Here is a 20694-nt window from a genome sequence, read left to right as displayed (position 1 = left end):
AGGAAAGGAAAGGAAAGGAAAGGAAAGGAAAGGAAAGGAAAGGAAAGTAAAGGAAAGGAAAGGAAAGGAAAGGAAAGGAAAGGAAAGGAAAGGAAAGGAAAGGAAAGGAAAGAAAAAGAAAAAATAGAAAAAGTTTTTACTCTTTTATTCTTCAAGATCAAATAATACATATAATAGATCTCTGAATATTGTTTAGGTGATATCAAGTTATTTAGCTATATTATTCTAACTTTTGTGATTCTATTCAGAATTGTTTGTCTGTTTTCTCATTTATCAGACATACAAAATAAAAACTCCCCATTTCACTGTCCCTTCCATACAAGAAAGATTCAGCTGCACATGAAACAAACCAGAAGCTCTTCCCTAGCTACACTTGAAAAAATGCATTAACAAAATGTATACGCCTTTATAGTACAAAATGAGACTTGATACATAAACTGTGGGTTTCATCTGTGGCGGGAAGAGTTCAAAATTCAGTGATAAAACATTGAGAACATATGATTAGCAACTTTCTCAATTTTATACTGAGAAAGCTTCAGAGAAAACAGTACTGCTGAGGGAAAAATGACACAGCAGGCTTCTGACTTTGAGGTCAAAAAATATAAACCAAGAACTATGCACCAGCAGGGGATCTGAGGGCAAAGATGCAAAGGAAGGAAGTTCCAAAAGGCTGCATGTAACTAGGTCATTTGCAGGTGTCATCTCTTTCTAGTGCACCACGCTAACATGGAGGGGTCTAAAGTGTACGAGGGCAGCAAATCCTAATTACATAATTACAAATTCTCTAAATGATTATGGTAATTAATTCTGTGATTACCTAGCAGTAGGAAGATGGTGAAAACTAGCTGTGAAATGTAGGCACGCTCTGAGGTGGATTAAAAAAAACTCTTTTCATTCTTTCTCTTGGTTTCTGTGAACACCAGATACACTGTATTGATATCAATGAAACAAGACAGCTTGCAGTTTCAGCCAAATCTTAGACAGAGGCTTCAATAACATTGCAGGCTGAAGACGCAGTACTTGCAGATGGTACTGTGCAGCCTGTGTCTCCCTCCGGTCTTCCCCATAAGAAGACCAAAATCTCTTTCATAAACATGGAAGGAGGGTAAGGACTGTAACTGCAAATTTTAGCAGGATGACCTTTAGATAGAATAAACCATTGTCTCACACCATTTTCTGAGGAATTACAACTTGGAAGAAGGCAAGTTGCTTGAGAGCAGGCCTAACATTAAGCAAAAGCAAAGGGAGATGACAGTAGCCTGTAACTGGATATCTGCTTAGTAGTTAAGTATCTTTTTCCTGTGCTTTATTTGTCCTAAAAGTTCCTTTTACATTATACTTATAGCTGTAGGATGTAGATACACTGTATTAGGCAGGATCAAGGCATGTGAGTATCACACCAATAACGTAACAGTTTCTTAAGACATCTCTGGTTTTATTTCACTTACAGACTAGACTGCTTCAATTTTCTGTTTTATTGAATGCTATCCCACGTGTCTTCTCAGGTGATTATGAGAAAACAGGCACTATCACCAGGTCAGATCACACGTACAACAACTCGGCCATCCTATCTCTAGGCATCTTCGGAGGAAAGTGGTAAATAAACAGCTGTTATGCATTACCATATATGAGTTAAAAGAACACCCTTTCTCCTGAATAAATCATTACATCCTTTTATGTATGAGACTGTCCTTATCTTAAAATTGCAAATATCATTCTTATTTAAGAAGGATATGTGTTTGTAAATGTAAATGGCAGAATGACTAGCAACTTGGGACACAGCATCCCACTTCAGCTGGATTACTATCGTTTTATGATCACTTGATGTTGTTGATGTGTATGAATAACAGCTTTTTTTTTTTATTGGACCAAGGAGAAATGTTGCATAGTTTGTTTGCAAGAAATGTTGCAAGTCTGTGTTGCTTTCTCATCAGACCTCACTTGACTGGTCAAAAAAAAAGTATTATCCATGGTTTTGGAAAACATCCCCTGAGCTGAGGGAAGGTTGTTGTGATCTGAGAAGAAGTAAACAGGAGGTCATGAAATGTATGTGGAAAGGATAGACAATATATGGCATCAAAAGAGCACTGTTAGCAAAACAAAGGTTTAGTGAAAGATGCAATGTCAGAATGACCAAAGTAGATTAACTTTGTCACATAAGACAGATTTTAATGTTGCATAAGAAAGGTTATTGCTGTTTAGTTTTTTCACAAGCATTTGCATTTTTTTAAATAAACTGCAACGTTTGGATTACTAGCTTATTCTGCAATCAGTTTTACAGAAAGAATTTATGAACTAGTAAAAGAAAAAAAGGCAGCATTCTATCTATTCTGTTGCCGTGTAAATACTAATGCAGGAAATCATTTGCCTATTCCCAATTTTATTTGATAGAACAAACCCCTAAGCAATAAAACCAAGGTCCAAGAAAAACATTTAGCTTGAAAAAAAAGGTCAAAAAATGTACTCTTGGAAAGACCACTGCTTACATGGGATTGTTCAACAAATTCCTGTTGTGTGAGGTTTGGCATATACTTTCTAAAAATATAAGCATCTGGGGAAACCAGACAAAGCCCAGGTCTTGGACCAAACGAGGCATGCAGCGTGAATCTGTTAGTGATTATATCCATAATGAAATATGTGCCCAAATTTAGCAGTACAAAACCCCCAATACGATTTGAAAACACAGCATGTACAGCCCTTACCATAAAATATAGCCAACAGCGAAGGTGCACACTGCAGCCAGTCCACAGCTCCTGCTGGGATACTGATGATGTGTTGTTCTCATCTCGATTAATATAAAGGGCAAAACTGTTGTATGCTGAAAAACAAAACAACAGGGGAAAAACAGGTGATACAAATGATTCTCATTACTTTTCCATGCTAGTTTTGCAATAAGAAACTTATTAATAAAAAATGTAAAGACAACTTCTTGATGGTTACCAAGAAAAGGTAAAATGACTCTATAAAGCAGGTCAATAACCCAAGTGCTTAATATTGCTTCTGTAACATCCAATTATTTGAGATGGCAGAGGAAAACTCAGTGAGCAGAGCATGCTTTTCATATTGGCCAAGAATACAAGGGGAATGTTCACTATGTGGAACCAGGATGTGGCATGAAGGGACATGTCCTAAAGGAACTGGGTCTCTGTCCCAGCTCAGCCCTGCAATAGCTCTGTGATCTTTGCCAAATCACTTTAGTTATTTTGACCATACAAGAGGCAACGCACTTGATTTTCAGAGGCTCTAGGCATGAACAATGCCAAATGAATGAATATAAACATTGGTGTTTAATGCTTCTGAGAATTAGGCTTAAATGTACCTCAACCTGGGGTCTTGAAAGCAGGACATATTTTCAAATGATAGCCTCAATACCTTTGTTCCTCCATCTGTAAGGCGGGAACAGTTATCTTTTTTTCGGAAAAGTGTTGTGAATCCTAGTTTGTTAGTTGTGCAAAATGGTTTTAGATTCCCAAATGAAACATATGAAAGTCTATCTCAGTTGCAGCTGGGATGGAATTACCTTCTTCAGAGTGTCTGGTGTGATGCTATGTTTTGGTTCTATGAGAAAAACAATGTTGATAACACACTGACAGCTATAGTTACTGCAGAGACAAGGCCATTTGCAGCAAAGAGCCCAAGTAGCTGGGAGGGAACAGAATTAGGACAGCTGACTTAAACTGGCCAGAGGGATATTCTATACCATATGACATCAAGTGGAAGGAGTTTTGAAGGGGGTGGGAGTTCATCTCTCTTCTGCTTCTCGGTGACCTAGCTGGGCTTTGGTCAGGGGTGGTGTTATATACATTGTTATATACATCGATACATACATACATATTTGTTGTAATTATTATTCTTTTCTCTGTTCTGGTAAATATTGTTATGACAACCCACAAATTCTATGTTGTTTTTCTTAACTCTCTCCCCCATCCCACTGGAAAGAGGGAGAGAGAACAAACAACTGTGCGCCGCTCAGCCGCCTGCAGGGTTAAACCACAACAAAGCCAAAGCTATAAAAACCATTTTCAGCCACTTGTCTTTATTCAGCTGTGAAAGTCCTTATTTTGTCATTTTTCCATACACATTCCCTATACTGTCCCTTCTGAGAAGGTCTGTTCATCCAATTAATGTCAGCAGAATGAAAAATTGCATCTAGCCTGCCCCAACACTTGACATCTAGATCTCAGAGTGCTGGCAAGCATGAAAATATACATCAGCACAAGCATGTAATGAAAAAAAAAACCCATAATTTCTGAATATAAAGCTCACCTATAACTGGCATTACTGGGGAGTCTAGAAACATATCCTGCTGTGCCACCTTGCACACATATTGTGTGTGGAAAAGGTTTTGGCTTGTGTTGGCTCTAATCTGCCATTAAATATTAGATGGGGACATGTAATTCTGGGGAGTGATGGAGGGCTGGACTGGTGAGTTTGTAGTAGTCACAAGAAAAAGAAGGCAGGATGGACATGAAATAGCAATATCTCTGAATGGATAATAGATTCAAATGAGAGAAAACAGAGTGGGGGTACTGAGCCTTTAACAAGCGTGGAGAAGGAAGAACTGTTTGGCTGGGAAATGATAAGATGATGGAAGTGCTCTGGCTCGCAGATGTAACATAATTTGAATTGGGTATCTGCTCTGATTTTCACTACATTTGTAATTAATGACTGGCATTTGGAGAATGTCAGGTGGATAATACAGCACTTAGGGGAGCTTTCAATACCTTCATCTTTTAACAACTTCTTCACCCCCATCCCTTTAAACAGCATAGAACAGCATCAACGGAATGCATGGATATTTTACAAGAGGTCAGTGAGAGCGGTGCCACTATTAGAGGAGAGGTCTATTGATGGTGCAGTACCTTCAGAGTCCATTAAAAGGGACTGACAGCAATGCAAGACCTGAAGATTCACTTTTAAGCTTGTGCATCTGGATAATAAAGGTCTCTAGACAGAGAACAATATTTCAGGCATAGCTCCCAAAGCCACACAGCACTAGGCTGCTCAAATGTCTCCTGCCCCGGCTCCATACCTCTTCAGAGGTGCAAACAGAAGGCAACAAAGACTTTCAAATCCAAAAATCACCCTTGATAACTCCTGTATCGTGTATTCCTGTCATCCAGCTACTTAGTCTTAACTGCTCTTAACATGCATGATGACTGCAGAGCTTCTGAACTGCATTTCACAACTGAAATGTTTGTCACTTCAGGTACTTCTTGCCGATGTGCTCTTCACTGATGATGACAACTCAATAGCTTGCCAATTAAAAAGTAGTTAAAATAATTTCACTAACAGCTGTCTAAAACAGAAGTCTTTTCTTCTTTCCTTTCTTTTGTGGTTATATAATAAAAGAGGTCATTATTTTCCTAAATTCTGCCCTTTTCTAAAGGTAAGGAAAAAAGAGGATAATGAGCTATAGCACAGAAGAGTTCATGTACAAAATGCTGTCAAAAAGCACAGTGCAATTACAAGTGTGAGGATTAAAAACAGACATGTATCTTTAATGTCAATGAATTACAGCAAATGTATCTGCAAACACGGCAGTTCTAAAAATCCACACTTCAGTTTTAAGCAGTTCTAGTGAAACTGCCACTTAAAAAAGCTATTTCAGATTCTTTACCCCACATTCAAGAAAGACCTAAAATTCCTTTTCTTACATCTCATCTTCTTCAAACCTGAATTTAAAAAACGCAATCTTTTGCAAGCAGGGATACCTACAGTCAAACAGAACCGTCTCCAAACACTCTGGGGCTGTAAACATCAAACATGAATCAGACTGATCCTGGACAAAGGCCTAGGAAAGGTGAGTAGGGCTCAAATGCACTGGAGTGAAACCCACCAGGAACAGGAAAGCTGCAGAAGGCCAGAAATGCCACACCCTCTATCTTTTTTTGCCACTTGACTTCTAAACAAACATGGACAGCTGGAAGTTGATGATTACAGAGAAAATAACACTGATGCTTCCTTGTTCTGTTTGTTAAAGATCATGAAACGTTGACCAAAGATGCCCAACTTGTATCTCGTCGACTGATCCCATTCAATCACTGTCATGCTTGGTACAGTCCTGGGAAGGACAGCAGAACATTTCTCACCTTGCTTGTCAAATAATCTCTAGGGGCTTACTTAAGGGAAGTATTAGGAAGTTCAAATAACTGGGAGGCTTAAATAGCGAGAATGATTAGCCACCGTAGCAGAAGCTGAGATTTGGCACCATTTAAAATCTTAAAGGGTAGCTTTATAATTAGAGTATAATGGCTAGTACAATACGATAACGGTAGTAAACTGCTAGTACAAAAAGTAATACTACAAGGGTAAGACATTTTTATTACCACCAAAAAAAAAAAAAAGAGAGAGAGAGAGAGAGAGGAGCTTTCACAGGTCAATATGACTGCTAGGTTTTCAAGCAAACCTTCTCTGCAGAGCAGAAAACTGTAATTTCTTCCCCATTTTGTACTTATTCCTCAGTGCTACTTTCTGAGGTTTGGTCACCTAGAAGGGAGGAAGACATTTGAGTTGCTGAACCTTCACCTACTGGTAACAATGCATGAAGATAGAGAGGAGTCAGGCTGGTTCATGGAGCCCAGGTGAAATTTGCAGGAAGGATATCACATGGGGAATCTGATCCAGAAAACACTCTGGAGACGGACTGCAAAGGAGCAGCCTCCGAGTAAAGCTGAAATAGCACACTGCAAATCCAAGCCGGCAGTTGAGTCAATCCCCCAAACCACTGCAACTGCTTTCTGAGGGAAACTGCTTGAAAGGCACGCTCACTAATGAGTCTTCAAAAAGTACTTTTAAAATATGCCCCATCCTTCACATGTATATATATGCCTAATGACATATTAGACTAGAAAGTCACATTACAAATAGGCTGCGCAGCTGAAATATTGGCTTGACAAACTGAGATTTGATTGAGGACTGTACTCCTCCATTCTAGGAGTTGCAACTGCAACAGGTAGCTGAAAAAAGAGATTTTATGCAAATGAAGTGCATTAAGAATGAGTTCTGTAATAATCTTTAGACAAATTAAATGCTTGCTCTTGAAAGCCTAATTGTATGCTTTATCTTCCAACTAGCAAGTGCTGTTTTTTTATCACTGTTTTCATCAGTACTTTGCCTAGCCTTTTTTCATCCCCTAGCTGTGTTTTGAGAATTTTGAAGCTTTTTAAAAGGTGCTAAATTGATTGCTTTGTGTATTAGTACCCATCCTTGGCACAACCCATGGCAGTGTGATCTTCCCACTAATTTACCCAGTCCTGAACTGCGAAGACTGTAAGAATAACCCTTCACAGAATCACAGAATCACCCGGGTTGGAAGGGACCTCAAGGATCATGTAGATCCAACCCCCCTGCCTAGCAGGGCCACCAAACATGCACATTCAGATCAGGTTGCCCAGGACCCCGTCCAACCTGGCCTTGAACACGTCCAAGGACGGGGCATCCACAACCTCCCTGGGCAGCCCGTTCCAGGTCCTAACCACTCACCCTTAAGACCAGCATCAGTAGGGTGCTATCGTTCCCTCTTTTTCTGAGCTCCCAACCAGATTGTGTTGTTAAATATCTGCTGTGTGTCAGAGTGAAGCAACCCATCTGCATCTCCTTACTGTCAAGGAGTTTGTGCAACACCTTGAGATTCAAGGCGTTACGGAAATAATCAACAAAATAACCCATTCTTCTTAATTTAAAAACACAACCAGTGCATTAATCCTAGAAATCATTACCAGTAGACCTAGAAATATCCACCGTTGTAATCAGCACCATTTGTAGTTTAATAGCAGTAATAAAGCTGCTTTTTCTGCTTGCTCCTGTTGGAGTAAAATGGAGAACCAGATCAGAAGCAGGTAAAACAAGGGGCATGATCATGATTTAGTTGTTGAGAAACTTCTGTGAAAGGAACAGCTGGCAAGTGAGTATTTATGTGTCAGCTGAAGGATGATACCTTCCACCAAGGCAGCCTAATCCATAAAGAGAGCAGCAGGATATCAGAACTGGGCGCATAATAAATTGGAATCCTTGAGTGAGTCTGAATCCTTCTTAGAAGGAAAGCTCTGGTAGCACTTATCCTTTTACAAATGAGAAATTATGACTATTAACTGAGACACACTGATGCACAGGATGCACTCCAAGGCAGCCACAGACAACTCATTTATTATTATTGTAGGTTGGAGAAAGGAAGAAGTATTCAGTGATCTAAACAAAGACTAATATCATATAATGCCACAAAACACACAAGAGTCAGAGATAAGCATTTGTAATCAATCAATATAAGAGTGTTGAGGTCTTTGAAAAGAATATTAACACTTCCTTTTCAGTGATACCCCCTCTTTCTCTTTTCTGTAGATAAATACAGTGGCCATGGTATATCTTACTTAACCTGACTTGTACAATTTTACCCACATGTACCTAATGTTCACAGGTTTGTTCTCCTTGTTTCTGACATATGCAGTATATACTATATAATGAAACAGCACTGTCAGTCTGATCTCACCCCTGTGACTTTATTATGCCAAGGAGGCTATATTTAGGTGTTTATCTATAGAATTTCCACAGTGCCAATCAAAAGTGTTACAGATTCATCCCGCACTTTGGGTCAGGATATCCGTTTTGCAGAAGGGGAGGACAGATGGAAAGCACCGCTCAAGGTCACGTAGGGTAACTATGGAGGAATGAAGGACTCCATCTTATTGCTCAGGTCCAGTCCAGGACATCAGCCTTATTTTCTTTACCTCTGTATAATTCAATATCACTGCTTTCAATGCATGTCACGTACACAGACATCATTAAAACACATGTAAAGTACAATGTCATACAAGTCACCCCTTTGCTGGGATCCCTTAGTCAGGCTTTCTGTTCCTTCAGTGATACACCCAAGCTCCCTACCCAGCTCCCAGCTGCATGCCCCGCGTTACCCTTTGCAGACTTTTATAATACGAAGGCAACCAACACAGCTCAGCTTCTGTGTATTAAGCTGTAGCTGATCAAACTCAGTGAGCCCCAGTTTTCTTTCAACCTCAAGTCCTTATTTTTGCCACAAATCACTAGAAAAAATGTGCCACTAAGGCTAGCAGTATTAGGCAAATTATTTTTCTACATATTTTGTTCAGCTTATTTGCCTCTTACTGGTTAAACCATTTGCCCCAGAACTTCTTAATCTATCATTTGCAAAAAGGTTTATCCAGGCAAAGAAGTATTTCCTTGTCTCTTACAATTATCCTTAAAATGAATGTTTATAGTTATATATACAGACTTACATGTATCACAAAGATTTAATTTGCATTAATGATTGCCAGGTGTTTATGCAGGTCGTGTTGAAGAAGAGCTAGTAAATTCATTAAGCTTCACCTATTCCTAGCACAAATGTCACTAAAGAAAGCTTGCAGATGTACTTTAGCAATGGTTTAAAACAATTTTATTCATATGGAAAATAGTATTCCCCTTGTTGAAAAGCCAGCTCCTTCCATATCATGAGTTCAGTTACACAGGCCTCAAAAGGAAAAAATAATTTGTATCAAGATGCTCTCTAAATCTCTTCAACTGACTTGAAAAGTTTATCTATAAATTAAATGCGCCGTGTCACATTTCAGTGTTCGGCCTTCTCCCACTGCAAGCACTAAGGCTTTCACAGAAGGATATTTTTGGCATCATGATAGCAAAAGGATCCTCTTTCTAACCTGAAGACTTTGGACTTTGAGTCTGTCTCTGGTCCAGGGCTGATTATTGCTTGTCCTGGGCTTCAGGCCAGTGGGGAAGAAATTTCACATTTGGGAAAATCAAGAATCCATTTTTTTGCAATTTCTTTTTCAAATGGTGGTTCTTTGATGCTATTCAGAAATTTAAAATCTTGGAAGTGGTTACTGAAGGAGCTGGATTTATTGGGTGTCGTGCAGGTGAGGTAGCCAAAGGTCAGATTTTGGTCTATCCCATGGTAACTGCAACTTATCTGCAACTTGATTCAGACAGTGAGGGAGGCACTGGCATGTGCAGGAGCACTGGGAAGTGAGTTGGGTTTGCAGGGAAGGCATGGAGTGGGGCCCTGCATTTATTGGGGGACAGCAAGTGTGGTTGGAAACCTTGTTAAGAGGGAACTGAGTCTGTGCAGGAAAGTCGAAAAGACAGACAGAAGTACATCCTTTCCTGAGTGTCTTCTGGAGCTGCCTCTCATCTGCAAAGGAGGCAGTTAAGCAAAAAGACCAGGGAACATCCTGAACTCAGGTCTTCTGTCACAAAAACACACTGATGTTCCTTTCTTATTTTACTCTACATGATATTATTTAGGAGAACCACTGCACTTCAAATGCAATTAGTCCTAAATGCTATTGTTCATGTTGAAACAATTCTTATTTGATTGACAGTAAAAGCCTACACACCATAGTAAAAGCAGCAATGTCAGACGCAAAGGCATTCCAAAATCTATAAGCTGACCCTTTAAAACCTGACTTGAACTATCAGTCTTGACTTTTGAGACTAGTTACAATAGTGCTTAATCCAAAAAGCATTAGGTTAACGCTGGATCAGGCAATGTTGCCAAACACACCCTGGCATAATTAATCAAGAATATTTCAAAACCAGATCACCTCCAAGAGGTTATTGATTTCCTGTCACAACACATTTTCCTTATGAGGTGCTACAATGCTATGTATCTGAGATGTGCTGGCATGTATTTTTTAGTGACTAAGGCTTGATCTATCTTCCTGGACTCCTGCCACCAGCGCACTGACATCTGCAACTACTCATGTTTGACAGTCTCATGTTTGAGCTATGTGGCTTCCAAGTTGGACGGGATTAGAATGGGAGACTTTCTGAATACTTCAAATGTAATTGAAAGCAGATAAATACAAGGGTCTCAAGAGGGTGGCACACTTTGTACAAATGGTATCACATTAAATCACACATACACATGCTTAGAATGAGAAAGATTGCAGTGTTAACCAGCACAGCATGCAAGAAAGTGTTTGCCCCTGTTCTAAAACATGTATGAATCCTGATAATGTCCCATCTTTCAGAATTCCAAATAAGCTGCATAGCTGAAGCGTGGTTTGGACAAGCTTGCACACATTCGTAGGAGAAGATAAATGTAAGTGGAGACTGGCAGGTGTTTTGCCTTTTGTTTATGCTTGAACTAAGGCACTCAAGTCTTCTGTGAGCCATCCCTGCTATATGATGAGAGCTGACGACAACCACACATCACATAATCTCAAGATTATTGTGTAAAATGTCAGCAAATAAAAAATATTTTCTCTTAAAGCAAAATTCAACTACATTCTTTACACAAAACATATTTTTATTCACCCATTTTTCTTGGCAAATGTGGAATATTTATCGTGAATATCCTCATCTGTAAAAGGATGTTTGTACATACTAAATACTGTAAGATAGAGGATGTAAATGCAACCAATGTTAACGCTGTTGTACACTTTATCTTTTATCTTTCCTTTCTTTTTCAGATTTTGAACTCTGCAAAATCAAGCAATCTCACTTTAATGCAGATAATGCGGAGCTTGATAATCTCTTCTAATGGGAAACAGACGGCTATTTCCTGCTGTCAAATACTGATCTGAAGATCACAGTGATCAGAAGCACAAGAGGATTGTCATATTGAACGTATGTGATGTCTAAGGGCTTTATGACAATCAGGTTGCAGTGGACCTATGGCACCCACAATATTAAAGCTATTAGTTTCTCTGTGTTGTCTTGTAAAACCTGACCTGACTTTTTCTGTTCACTTTAACCATGATGCGTGTGGTTCTGCTTCCCTCCCTCGCTGTCTCCAGACAGGCTGCTCTCAGTAGGTGATTCTGCATGCCTTTTCTATTTCAGATGTGGAAAGGGAGGAGCTAGAGATGAGATGCAGTTCTACCAGTTTATAGCATTCTTCTGAGCAAGAAGAGAAACAGAACCAGCACAAGTGTAAAGGTCAGTGGTAGATGAGGGGAAGAGGCTGCGTGTAGAGCAGTGGTCCTGTTGAACCTGGTCTGAGAAGTTTTTCAGTTTGGTGATAACTGCAGTATTGTGATGCACTTTTCCAGTATCAGAAATCTTACCCATATTTCCCTACTGCTACAGGGATTCAAGACAGAACTTCCTTTGCAGCATGTGCTCATACAACTGTAAAATGAGGCAGCTGTAAAGTTTTGGTTCTCTAAGATGTAAGCAGAAAAGGAGAACTGAACTGCCTTGCCCTCCAGGAAAGTCTCCACTGTGCACTTCAGAAATTCCTTTTGTTCAGACCCGAAGTATTTTCTAAGCACAACATAGTCCTGTAATTGTTACCATTTTGTAGCTCAGGACCAGAGAGATGATAGGAAGGCATCAGTTCTGCTTGCAGTTTCCTCATAATTAATGATCACATTGCATGTGATTGTATGTTTGAGATGGGAGATGCCTTTCAGGTGGGAACAGACTGGCCAGTCACAAGATGTGTGTCATGTTATCTCTAACTTTGTTTTGTTGCAGCTAAAATACTAAAAGTAGTGGAAGAACTGCAGAGTAAAGCCTCACAAACACGAATGACTGCTACAGATATTTGTTGAAGAGACAGACCAACAAACCTGACATGCCAAACTACTAGTTACACAAGGGCCTTGCAGTGAGGAATAGCATCTGATGGGAAAGGGAAAACACGTTTGATTAAGAGCACCCTAGATTCGCAGCAGCAATGTTTTTCATCTGAAGGGCAATAAGATTGACCTTACTGCTACTGGAAGAACAAGAGAACCCAACTAAGGTCCTGGCGTGGGAACCAGAGTGGCTGGTGGGATGGGCACAGAAAGTGAGTTAAGATGACCTGCTGAAAAAAAAACAGGTTAGTTGAGAAAGGCTGGTTAAGACCTCCATGTTCAGAAGCAGAGCAGCAGCCACAGCCACCTCAGCTGCACAAGCTGAAAGACATATCTGGATCTGCAAAAGCTAGGACAACCAAGTGTGAAGAGTACATGGTAGAGAAAGCAAGGATGGAAGCTACTCAGCCAGGCCTGACAAGGAAGACTGAATTAATGACATTGCAAAGGCATGCCTTGGGGAAGATACTTACCTAATGCTCTTGAGTTATTATCACTAGCTTCCTCATGTTACGTTTGTTTTTTAATCCCACCAGTAAGGGTGCCATTGCTTTAAGCCCTGGGAGCCATAGCCTCCAAGTAGCTAAGCACTGCTTACTAGGGACATGCACATGTGTAATTCACTTCTGCAAATATCTATGTGGGGTCCTGACCCAGTGCTATTTTCAGCAAGAGCAACAAAATGATTGAACCTGGCCCATTTTACTGGCAACAGCACTTGATAAATGGGTTACATGATGTAGGTTGATGCTAGACTTTGAACTTCGGTCCTTTTGTTCCTCCTCCTCTGCTGCAGCTACAACACATTCTTAAGTGTGCTACTACACTTCACACCGCAAAAGTATCTGGCTGTAGACTGGTATTAGTATTTTAATTACTTGACATGTTAGCCTACAAAACTGGGGTCTTTTTGTTATCTTTTTAGCCCTAAACTTACTTCTTAAAGCTCTCTCTTAAAGCTAGAATAAAATTAAAACATCAGGAAAAGATTGGCTTATGAATAAAATGTCTAAAACCTGCTGAACTACGAAGAAAGGCTCAAAACTGTACTATGGTACTTCAACAAAACCTAAACTTTAGACAAGAAACTCCAGTATATGCATAACACTGCCTTCTTATCTCAGGAATAAAAGTTATCAATTTACCATGTTGCCATTTTACCACAAACAAAAAAATAAAAACAAAAGCAAAAAACTCAGACCTTTCAAGAAATGGGCAAGAAGCACTCTGAGAGTCTAGATAACCCCCAGCCACTACGTGATCAGCAGGAATTACCATAATATAACTCCTTATGATGAAGATATCCTTTAGTTTTATTAACAATTAGAACTTTCGATTGTCACTATGCTCTATAAAAAATTCCATTTAACCTTTACCTCATTTCTGTAGAAAGGAGAACGAAACATACATAAAAATACTTTCTTGGTAAAGAAATGCACAAAGAGAACCTTGTCTACAACAGAGGAAAAGATCCACGATGGATTTTGTTCTGGAATGTGACTGGGCCCAGCCCACATCACCACACCTCTTGGATGTCAGGAGGTCAAGCTCGGAAGAGTCCTGGTGTGAGGTCCACAGCTAGACCAGGGCCTGAAGGTACTGACCTCATCCATTCATGGCAGCAGAAGAAAATCACGTGGATAAAATCCAGTAGTTTCAACACCCAATGAAAGTACATTATTTAAAATAGTTTTATCAAATATGAGTGCATCTGTCTCTGTAAATGTCAATGTAGACATGCTAGAGGAAACAGAAAAAAGCCAGAGGAATATCTGGGCTGCTGCTTGAGAAATTTATTCTTGTTCTGACCTCTCCCCCCTGTTGAAAGGAGAGAGCAGCTGGGAATTAAAACTAATGGTCATCAGCTCCAGGGCAACTTTAGAAGGGGCCATGAATGTAAGCCCAGGTTTGCAGTATGCATCCCAGTGACTCGTGTGATTGGGATTCAAGGATTCATGGCATGCTTTCAGCTAGGCATATCTTTGGAAGCAGAAAGGATGTAACAATACATTAGGGAGCCAGGCAGATCACTATACTACTTGGGAAGGAGTTCCTGGAGTGTTTCCAATCTCCCCTTCCTAAGAAAAGTCACAACACATTTAGAAATAACCACAAGACTGAAAAAGTTAATAGAAACTGGCACTTTGGTATCCTTCTCCAGCAATACTGGAGGATGACCTCATGGTGGCTATGGATGAACCACAAACCTTACTGCCATCTGCACAGCCATTCACTCCCACACAAGAGCAGGGAGCCTGGCAAACAGCAGCCAGCCTCTGGTACTCCTGTAATGCAGGGAAACACTGTGTTTTTAAAGAGAACAAAGTGATCAAAACTGTAAGTGATTTGCATACATTACATGAGTGCCAGCACTAAGAACTGCCCCCTGATTCTTCAGGAAACCACCTCTACTGATCACTCCCCTTCACCAAGCTAAAAGAAAGCTGTCCCACTCTGCCCAGAGGAGAAGTAGCAGCGAGTGAGGCAGAGCAGCTCTCTCTCAACAGAGCCCCATGCAAGGGCAGGTGGGGGTGGCCTGAATTAACAGTCAGGTATGAAGTTACTGGTTAGAAGAGCTGGTGACCTCTCTGGTGCAGAGTGAGAAGAACTCCCCACTCTCCACCACATACGCTGGTGGAAATAGAGAGTTCTTCAATGTACGTTAAAGGAGATAGATTGCTTGTTTGTTTTTTTTTTTTTTTTTTTCAAAATGTGGGGAGTTTTTCTCACTGCACCTGAGAGAGGTCACCAGCTCCTCTAACCAGTAAATTCATACCTGAGTGTTAATACAAAAATATATTTTTGAGAAATGAAAGCAGTGTGGATTTCAGGTTTGCTTTAATCTTGAAAGAAAAAAAACATTTACAAGAAACAACTCTATTTTTCCTCTTAAAATGAAAACAAATAATTAAAGCATTTATTTGTTTTCAACTGAAAAGCCATTTTTCATTAAAAAGTAGCCTGAATTTAGTATGTGACCAGTGCTGGTAGTAAAATAATTGAACAATAATATCGAAAAAATGTCACAGTGTCTACTAGAATTCCTTCATCTAGTGGGACTGAAATACAATTTAAATAGGAGAAAATATTTGGAAGACCTTGCTAAAAGTCATTTTTCATCAAAGACGTTAGCACTCTATTTGTCAAAGCATTTAGAAAGCTCCTTAATTCCGCTGGATTCATTGCTAACACTGCTGACTATGTTGGGACAGTAACAATCTCCCATTTAATAAGAAGCCACATTCTTTCATTTTGGGTGAGGATTTGCAAATGGCAGACTATTCATTCATTTATATATTCCAGATGTATTTAATAGTCTTCAAGCTGCTTGGGGCTGAAAATGAGGAAACAAAAAGTAGATTAACTAGAATATGGCAACAGTTTTCGGTATATTATACCATGCTTTCTGTTCCCTAAGGAGTCTTAAATCACTTAAACCACCATTTTGGTCCCTTGGTGGTATTGAGAGTAGGGAAACCTCTAGCAGTGATTTCATTTGGGAAGCGTCATCAATACCTGAAGCATTCTTTCTCTAACTTTTACCTGGCTTTCCCCTACAAAATTTCTCTTTACCTTTCTGCTTCCAGCCTCATATTGTCTGGGTGCTGCTCTGCTCCTCTATTTGCACTACATTCCCTGGCTCATCCTTCTTAATGCTCTGCACCAGTACCAGCTACATGTGAAGCTGCCTCGTCATTCACAGCCACAGCAAGAAGCAGAACTTCTAAACACAGGGCAGCCATTAAGTCCTCCTAGGAAGAAAGCTCATGGAAGCTGAAGAAGAAGCATTCTTGGTTAAGGATGCTCAGGATTAAAACATGCAGTGAGAGGAAATTAAATGGTGAAAAACAAAAAAACAAATCTACCAAGCACCCTTAGGGAACATAAAAGCAGGGAGGCAAAGTGCAGAATCCATCTTAAGAGGCAGTTCTCACTATTAATACAGCACAAACTATTTATGCTCCCTGCTTACTTCTCAATGAGAGATGGGCAAGTTACCTTGCATCACAAGCAGGCATGTGTGAGGCGAAAGCATACAGCCAGACAGAGCAGATGGAGAACGTATGAGTCAAAGCGTGCTCTGTAAACAGACATTACAGAAGAAGATAGGTGGAATAAAACTACTTTTTATTAAGTGCTCTAAAAGCCCATTCCTTTAGTATTAGGAAACAGTCCTCGTAAGGAACTCCAAAATATTTGTTTAACTGATTACTTACTGATAGAAGGTTTGGGAATCCACACTATAAGATGAAAGTTCAACACTGATAATGATGTTTGTGTAGGATGTACCTTAGCCTAGAGGCTGACACAGTCTGAATATATAACATACGAGCTGTGCATTTCAAAGTGAAGATACACAGCTTTCCAGCATTTTCTCATTTCAATTTCAGCTTTTCATTCTCCCTCAATCTCTTCTTGAGGAAGAATGAAACATAGTGAAAGTTCCTGGATATCACTTCTTTCTCTTTTTTTTTTGTTTGTTTCTTTCTTTCTTTCTTTCTTTTTTTTTTGCCTTTAGCGATATGAAAAAGAGAAAACAGGAGAAAGATAAAATGAGAGGAAGAAAACCCATAATGGTAAAAGTCCAAAGCACTGAAATTTAAGTTCCAGTGAAAAAACAGAGATTTAAACAACTATTATGAAAAATAAGTTTCCTCTTGAAGACAGATTTTTTTTTGTCAGAAATAACTTTAATTATTAAGTTTTAGAAACCTTTCAATTATAAAATGCTATCAGTACAAACGTTCAAAAAATTCAAACAAGTTACATAATATACTTCAGTTATAGCCATCATATGTAGATACATTAGTATATCTTATCTGTATGAAACTTCTAGCATTTACAGCTAACAATTCAGCAATCTTAAAATGTCAAGTACCTGCAAAATAACACGCTGTTGTTTTCACCATAAGCACATATGTATAAGAACTATGTGCATTGTCTTAAGATCCCTGATGAAGTATTCTGGTTTCTAGAACTACTCTAGCAGAAGGAAATCTGCCGCAAGTTTTTATTAAAGCCTATGTTTAACTACCCTGTAAATGTACGTGTCTTTTGGCAGGTCAGGCTTCCACACAAAGATGAAGTCCTCTAAGATTCACTCTGCTTTCCTTCCTCTTTCCTCATGTTTGAATTCTGATGTTTGCTTGCTGACAGGATGAGTTAATTCCGAGTCAGTGTTGCTATATTTTACCTGCCTGAAGAATGGCCAGCAGAGAGGGCCTGTTTTATTTCCTTCAAAGCAATGTTGTCATACTATTATATTGCATTTGATAGCTAGATGACTCTTCCAGTCCATATAGAACTAAAAACAACTGGCCACTCCATGGCTCAAACAATCTTTTTTCACAATGCCTGGATTACCTAAACCACTTAGATAACCTTCATGCAGTTTAGATATACAAGAGAATTTCATATAACCACTGTTTTCTGCCAAATGTTATTTTTTAACACTTCCTCCTATGAATCCTAAATCAGTTTTTGTTATTCATCTCACTAACCGTTCATGGATGAATGGCAATTGCTGAATGTCTTAGAAATAACACCTTGAAAATGTCATTCAAATCAATTTTTTTAACAGCATGAGAGGCTAGGAGGTAATTTGCACTTCTTTCATAATAATATTCTATAAGAGGTTCTGTAGTCATCTGCCTTCCTCCGCCTCCTCCAAAAAAGTAAAGGATTATAAATTCATTCTCATTTAGTGCAGCCAAATGTAACAGGCTGAGAAAAACACTACAGATAGAATATACTATGAAGACTGGTAAGCTGTGAGAAAAACCACCTCCACCATTGCCCCTAAATTAACCTGTTCCCTTCACTCACCAGGCGCTGAAGGATTCTGTAATGCAAGCCTGGAAAGTTTCCTTCCTTCCGTATAGAGCATCCTACGTGCCAGCAGCTCCACAGCTGTCCAAGCCCACACCTTGAATGCTGCCTCCTTCTAACAAGAAGATCTCAGAGCCCTGAGTCTCCCCAAATGTCACCCACACATGAACAAATCCAGCCAGAGTCTTTCTTCCTGAAAATTCCACTGGTGTATACTTCTTAGGGGTTCAGTGATCCTCTCCTGAGTCTCCGATGCTAAAACTGTACTACTGCAGCTCTCCCCTGTCTCTAAAACAAGTACAAATTCAAGGCCCAACACTGGGGCAAACAGATTAGAGATGCTATGGCTAAATGACTGCTTTGTCCTTTCAAGTGTCAACTGGGCAATGAGGAGATACCAGCTAAGAAACTGATAATGTTAGACCAGTCCTGCATCTGACCTTTGAGATCAGTTTCTGGTATTGGTACCATGTTACGAAAGCACCCTAAATCAAAGCAAGAGAGAGGAATGAGTGAAGCAACCAAAACCAAAACATCTCTTTTCATAGTCTACTTAAACTATTGAGAGCAGGGATAAAAAATACTACATCTTTCCTCAAGTCAGAAATGCAGACAAGGTGCCTTCCTGTAAGTCAGTTACTTTCAGGCAAAACCTCTGATACATCTTATAGCTAAGTGTGGACCCACTTTTTAGCATGACACTTGAACCTAAGCTCTTTGCTACTTGTGACTTCATAGGAAGGATGCTGGCACCACACAGCCAAGGACACTCAAATTCCCCTCAAGGTGGGTGCTGCATAATTTCTCTCTTACTTCACATGCAGAACAGCGTGCACTTGCCATGAGACTTGGCCTTGCAGGATTTCTGGAGAGCTGGCAAAAATTCTGCTGTATTTTGGTGCTCCCCTAGACCTCCTTGTTGGGAAAGCTCAGTGCTTTTTCAGTTTGAGGAAAGATTATTATTCCCTTCCATCACACCTGGAAGAAACAAAGCTGAGTTGCAAGCCAAAAAGCTCCAATTGAACCATTCTGAATTCTGTTCTTTAGCACTGTCCACAATGTTTTTGACAGTCTTCAATAAAGGCCTCATGAACCCACTTCATGCTCATCTGGTAAGGCACCCTTGGGGTGCCTTGTTACCCATAGCTTGAGCATCACTGTGCAGCATCCCTCATGGAAGACATACCCTAGACAGAAAGGGAACTTCTCCTGTGCTGAGATTCTGGGCTGCTGCAGGGATAGTTGTGACCCTCTGGCAGGTCAGGGAAGCTTCAGAGCTGCCTGGGATGAAAGTAAAACTTTCACCCTTTCCTGATGTATCAGGAATAATTTTTAAAGTGAACAGCTCAGCTCATGGTGTTCAAAGGTTTGGACCTACTCATAAAAGCAGTAGAAAATTTAAACTTGCTGTGGTGCTGCCTAGCAGCAATGAAGCTATTGAACTGTTCACGCGGTCTGTGTTTCTGTCCCATTGGAGAACATTTCCTGTTAAAAGTATTTTTGGCATGGCTGCTTCGTTCTGGGCAGGAAGCAGAAAGTCAGCGCATACTTTAACAATCAATTTGCTAAAGAGCACCCCACAAATCAGGTCTCATCTATCTGCTTGCCTTCACATTTCTGCTGGAGCCTCTATAATTAATTTAAACAGATATAAGCACTTCTTCTCCTCTCCTTTTTGATGCTAGTTATTCCAACAAGCAGTGCTCTGAATCTGCAGCAATTTCAAAGGCTTCCGCTCCCTGCACAGAGTGGAGCAGCTGCAAGAACAGTTCTTTGAAGAGGAAATGGCACCCAATGGGACTGGCAAGCGGCTGTGAGCTGAGCTCACAACAGCCCCCAAAGTCCTCAGGAGCATCTGAGGACATCAAAAGAGGAAAGATCCCGGCTGGAAGAAGCCTGAAGAGCTAATTTAAAAGACTAATCCCATCCCTGGAGCTTTCTTCTTATAAGCAGCATGTCTGGGTGGAACTGTCTTCCTCATATTTGGCTCAGATGATCCCACTCACACTGAAAGCCTGGAAATATAAGGCTGCACAAGAGGGGTAGTGGCATTCCTTGTCTACTTATTAAATTACAAATATATTCAATACATGTAAATCTACATAAAAATGTATTCCCGCATATTATTTAAACAACAATTTTATTTATATTAATTTAAATTAGTTGATATAACTAAGCGAACTACCATATTTCAAAGTGACCATAAATCACTAATAGTACCTCATACATGTCTGATTGCCAAACCAATTGCTCAACAAAACAGTACTTTTTATGATAGTTGACAAATACATTCCTGTCATTGACAACA

General features: G+C 39.8%; 1 protein-coding gene across 1 annotated transcript in view; it reads right to left on the bottom strand.

Moving 5' to 3' along the window:
• AIG1 (androgen induced 1) overlaps positions 1-20694 on the bottom strand; it is a 118930-nt gene that overhangs the window by 10680 nt on the left and 87556 nt on the right. The window contains exon 4 of the mRNA XM_042818228.1: positions 2703-2818. Coding sequence (XP_042674162.1) covers positions 2703-2818 — 116 coding nt within the window. The remainder of the gene's footprint in view (positions 1-2702; positions 2819-20694) is intronic.

Source organism: Centrocercus urophasianus, unplaced genomic scaffold (genome assembly GCF_019232065.1).
Source record: "Centrocercus urophasianus isolate 14NV4802_14NV808 unplaced genomic scaffold, USGS_Curo_1.0 seq_10, whole genome shotgun sequence".
Taxonomy (NCBI): Eukaryota; Metazoa; Chordata; class Aves; order Galliformes; family Phasianidae; genus Centrocercus; species Centrocercus urophasianus.
This window is presented reverse-complemented; position numbering and strand designations above follow the sequence as displayed.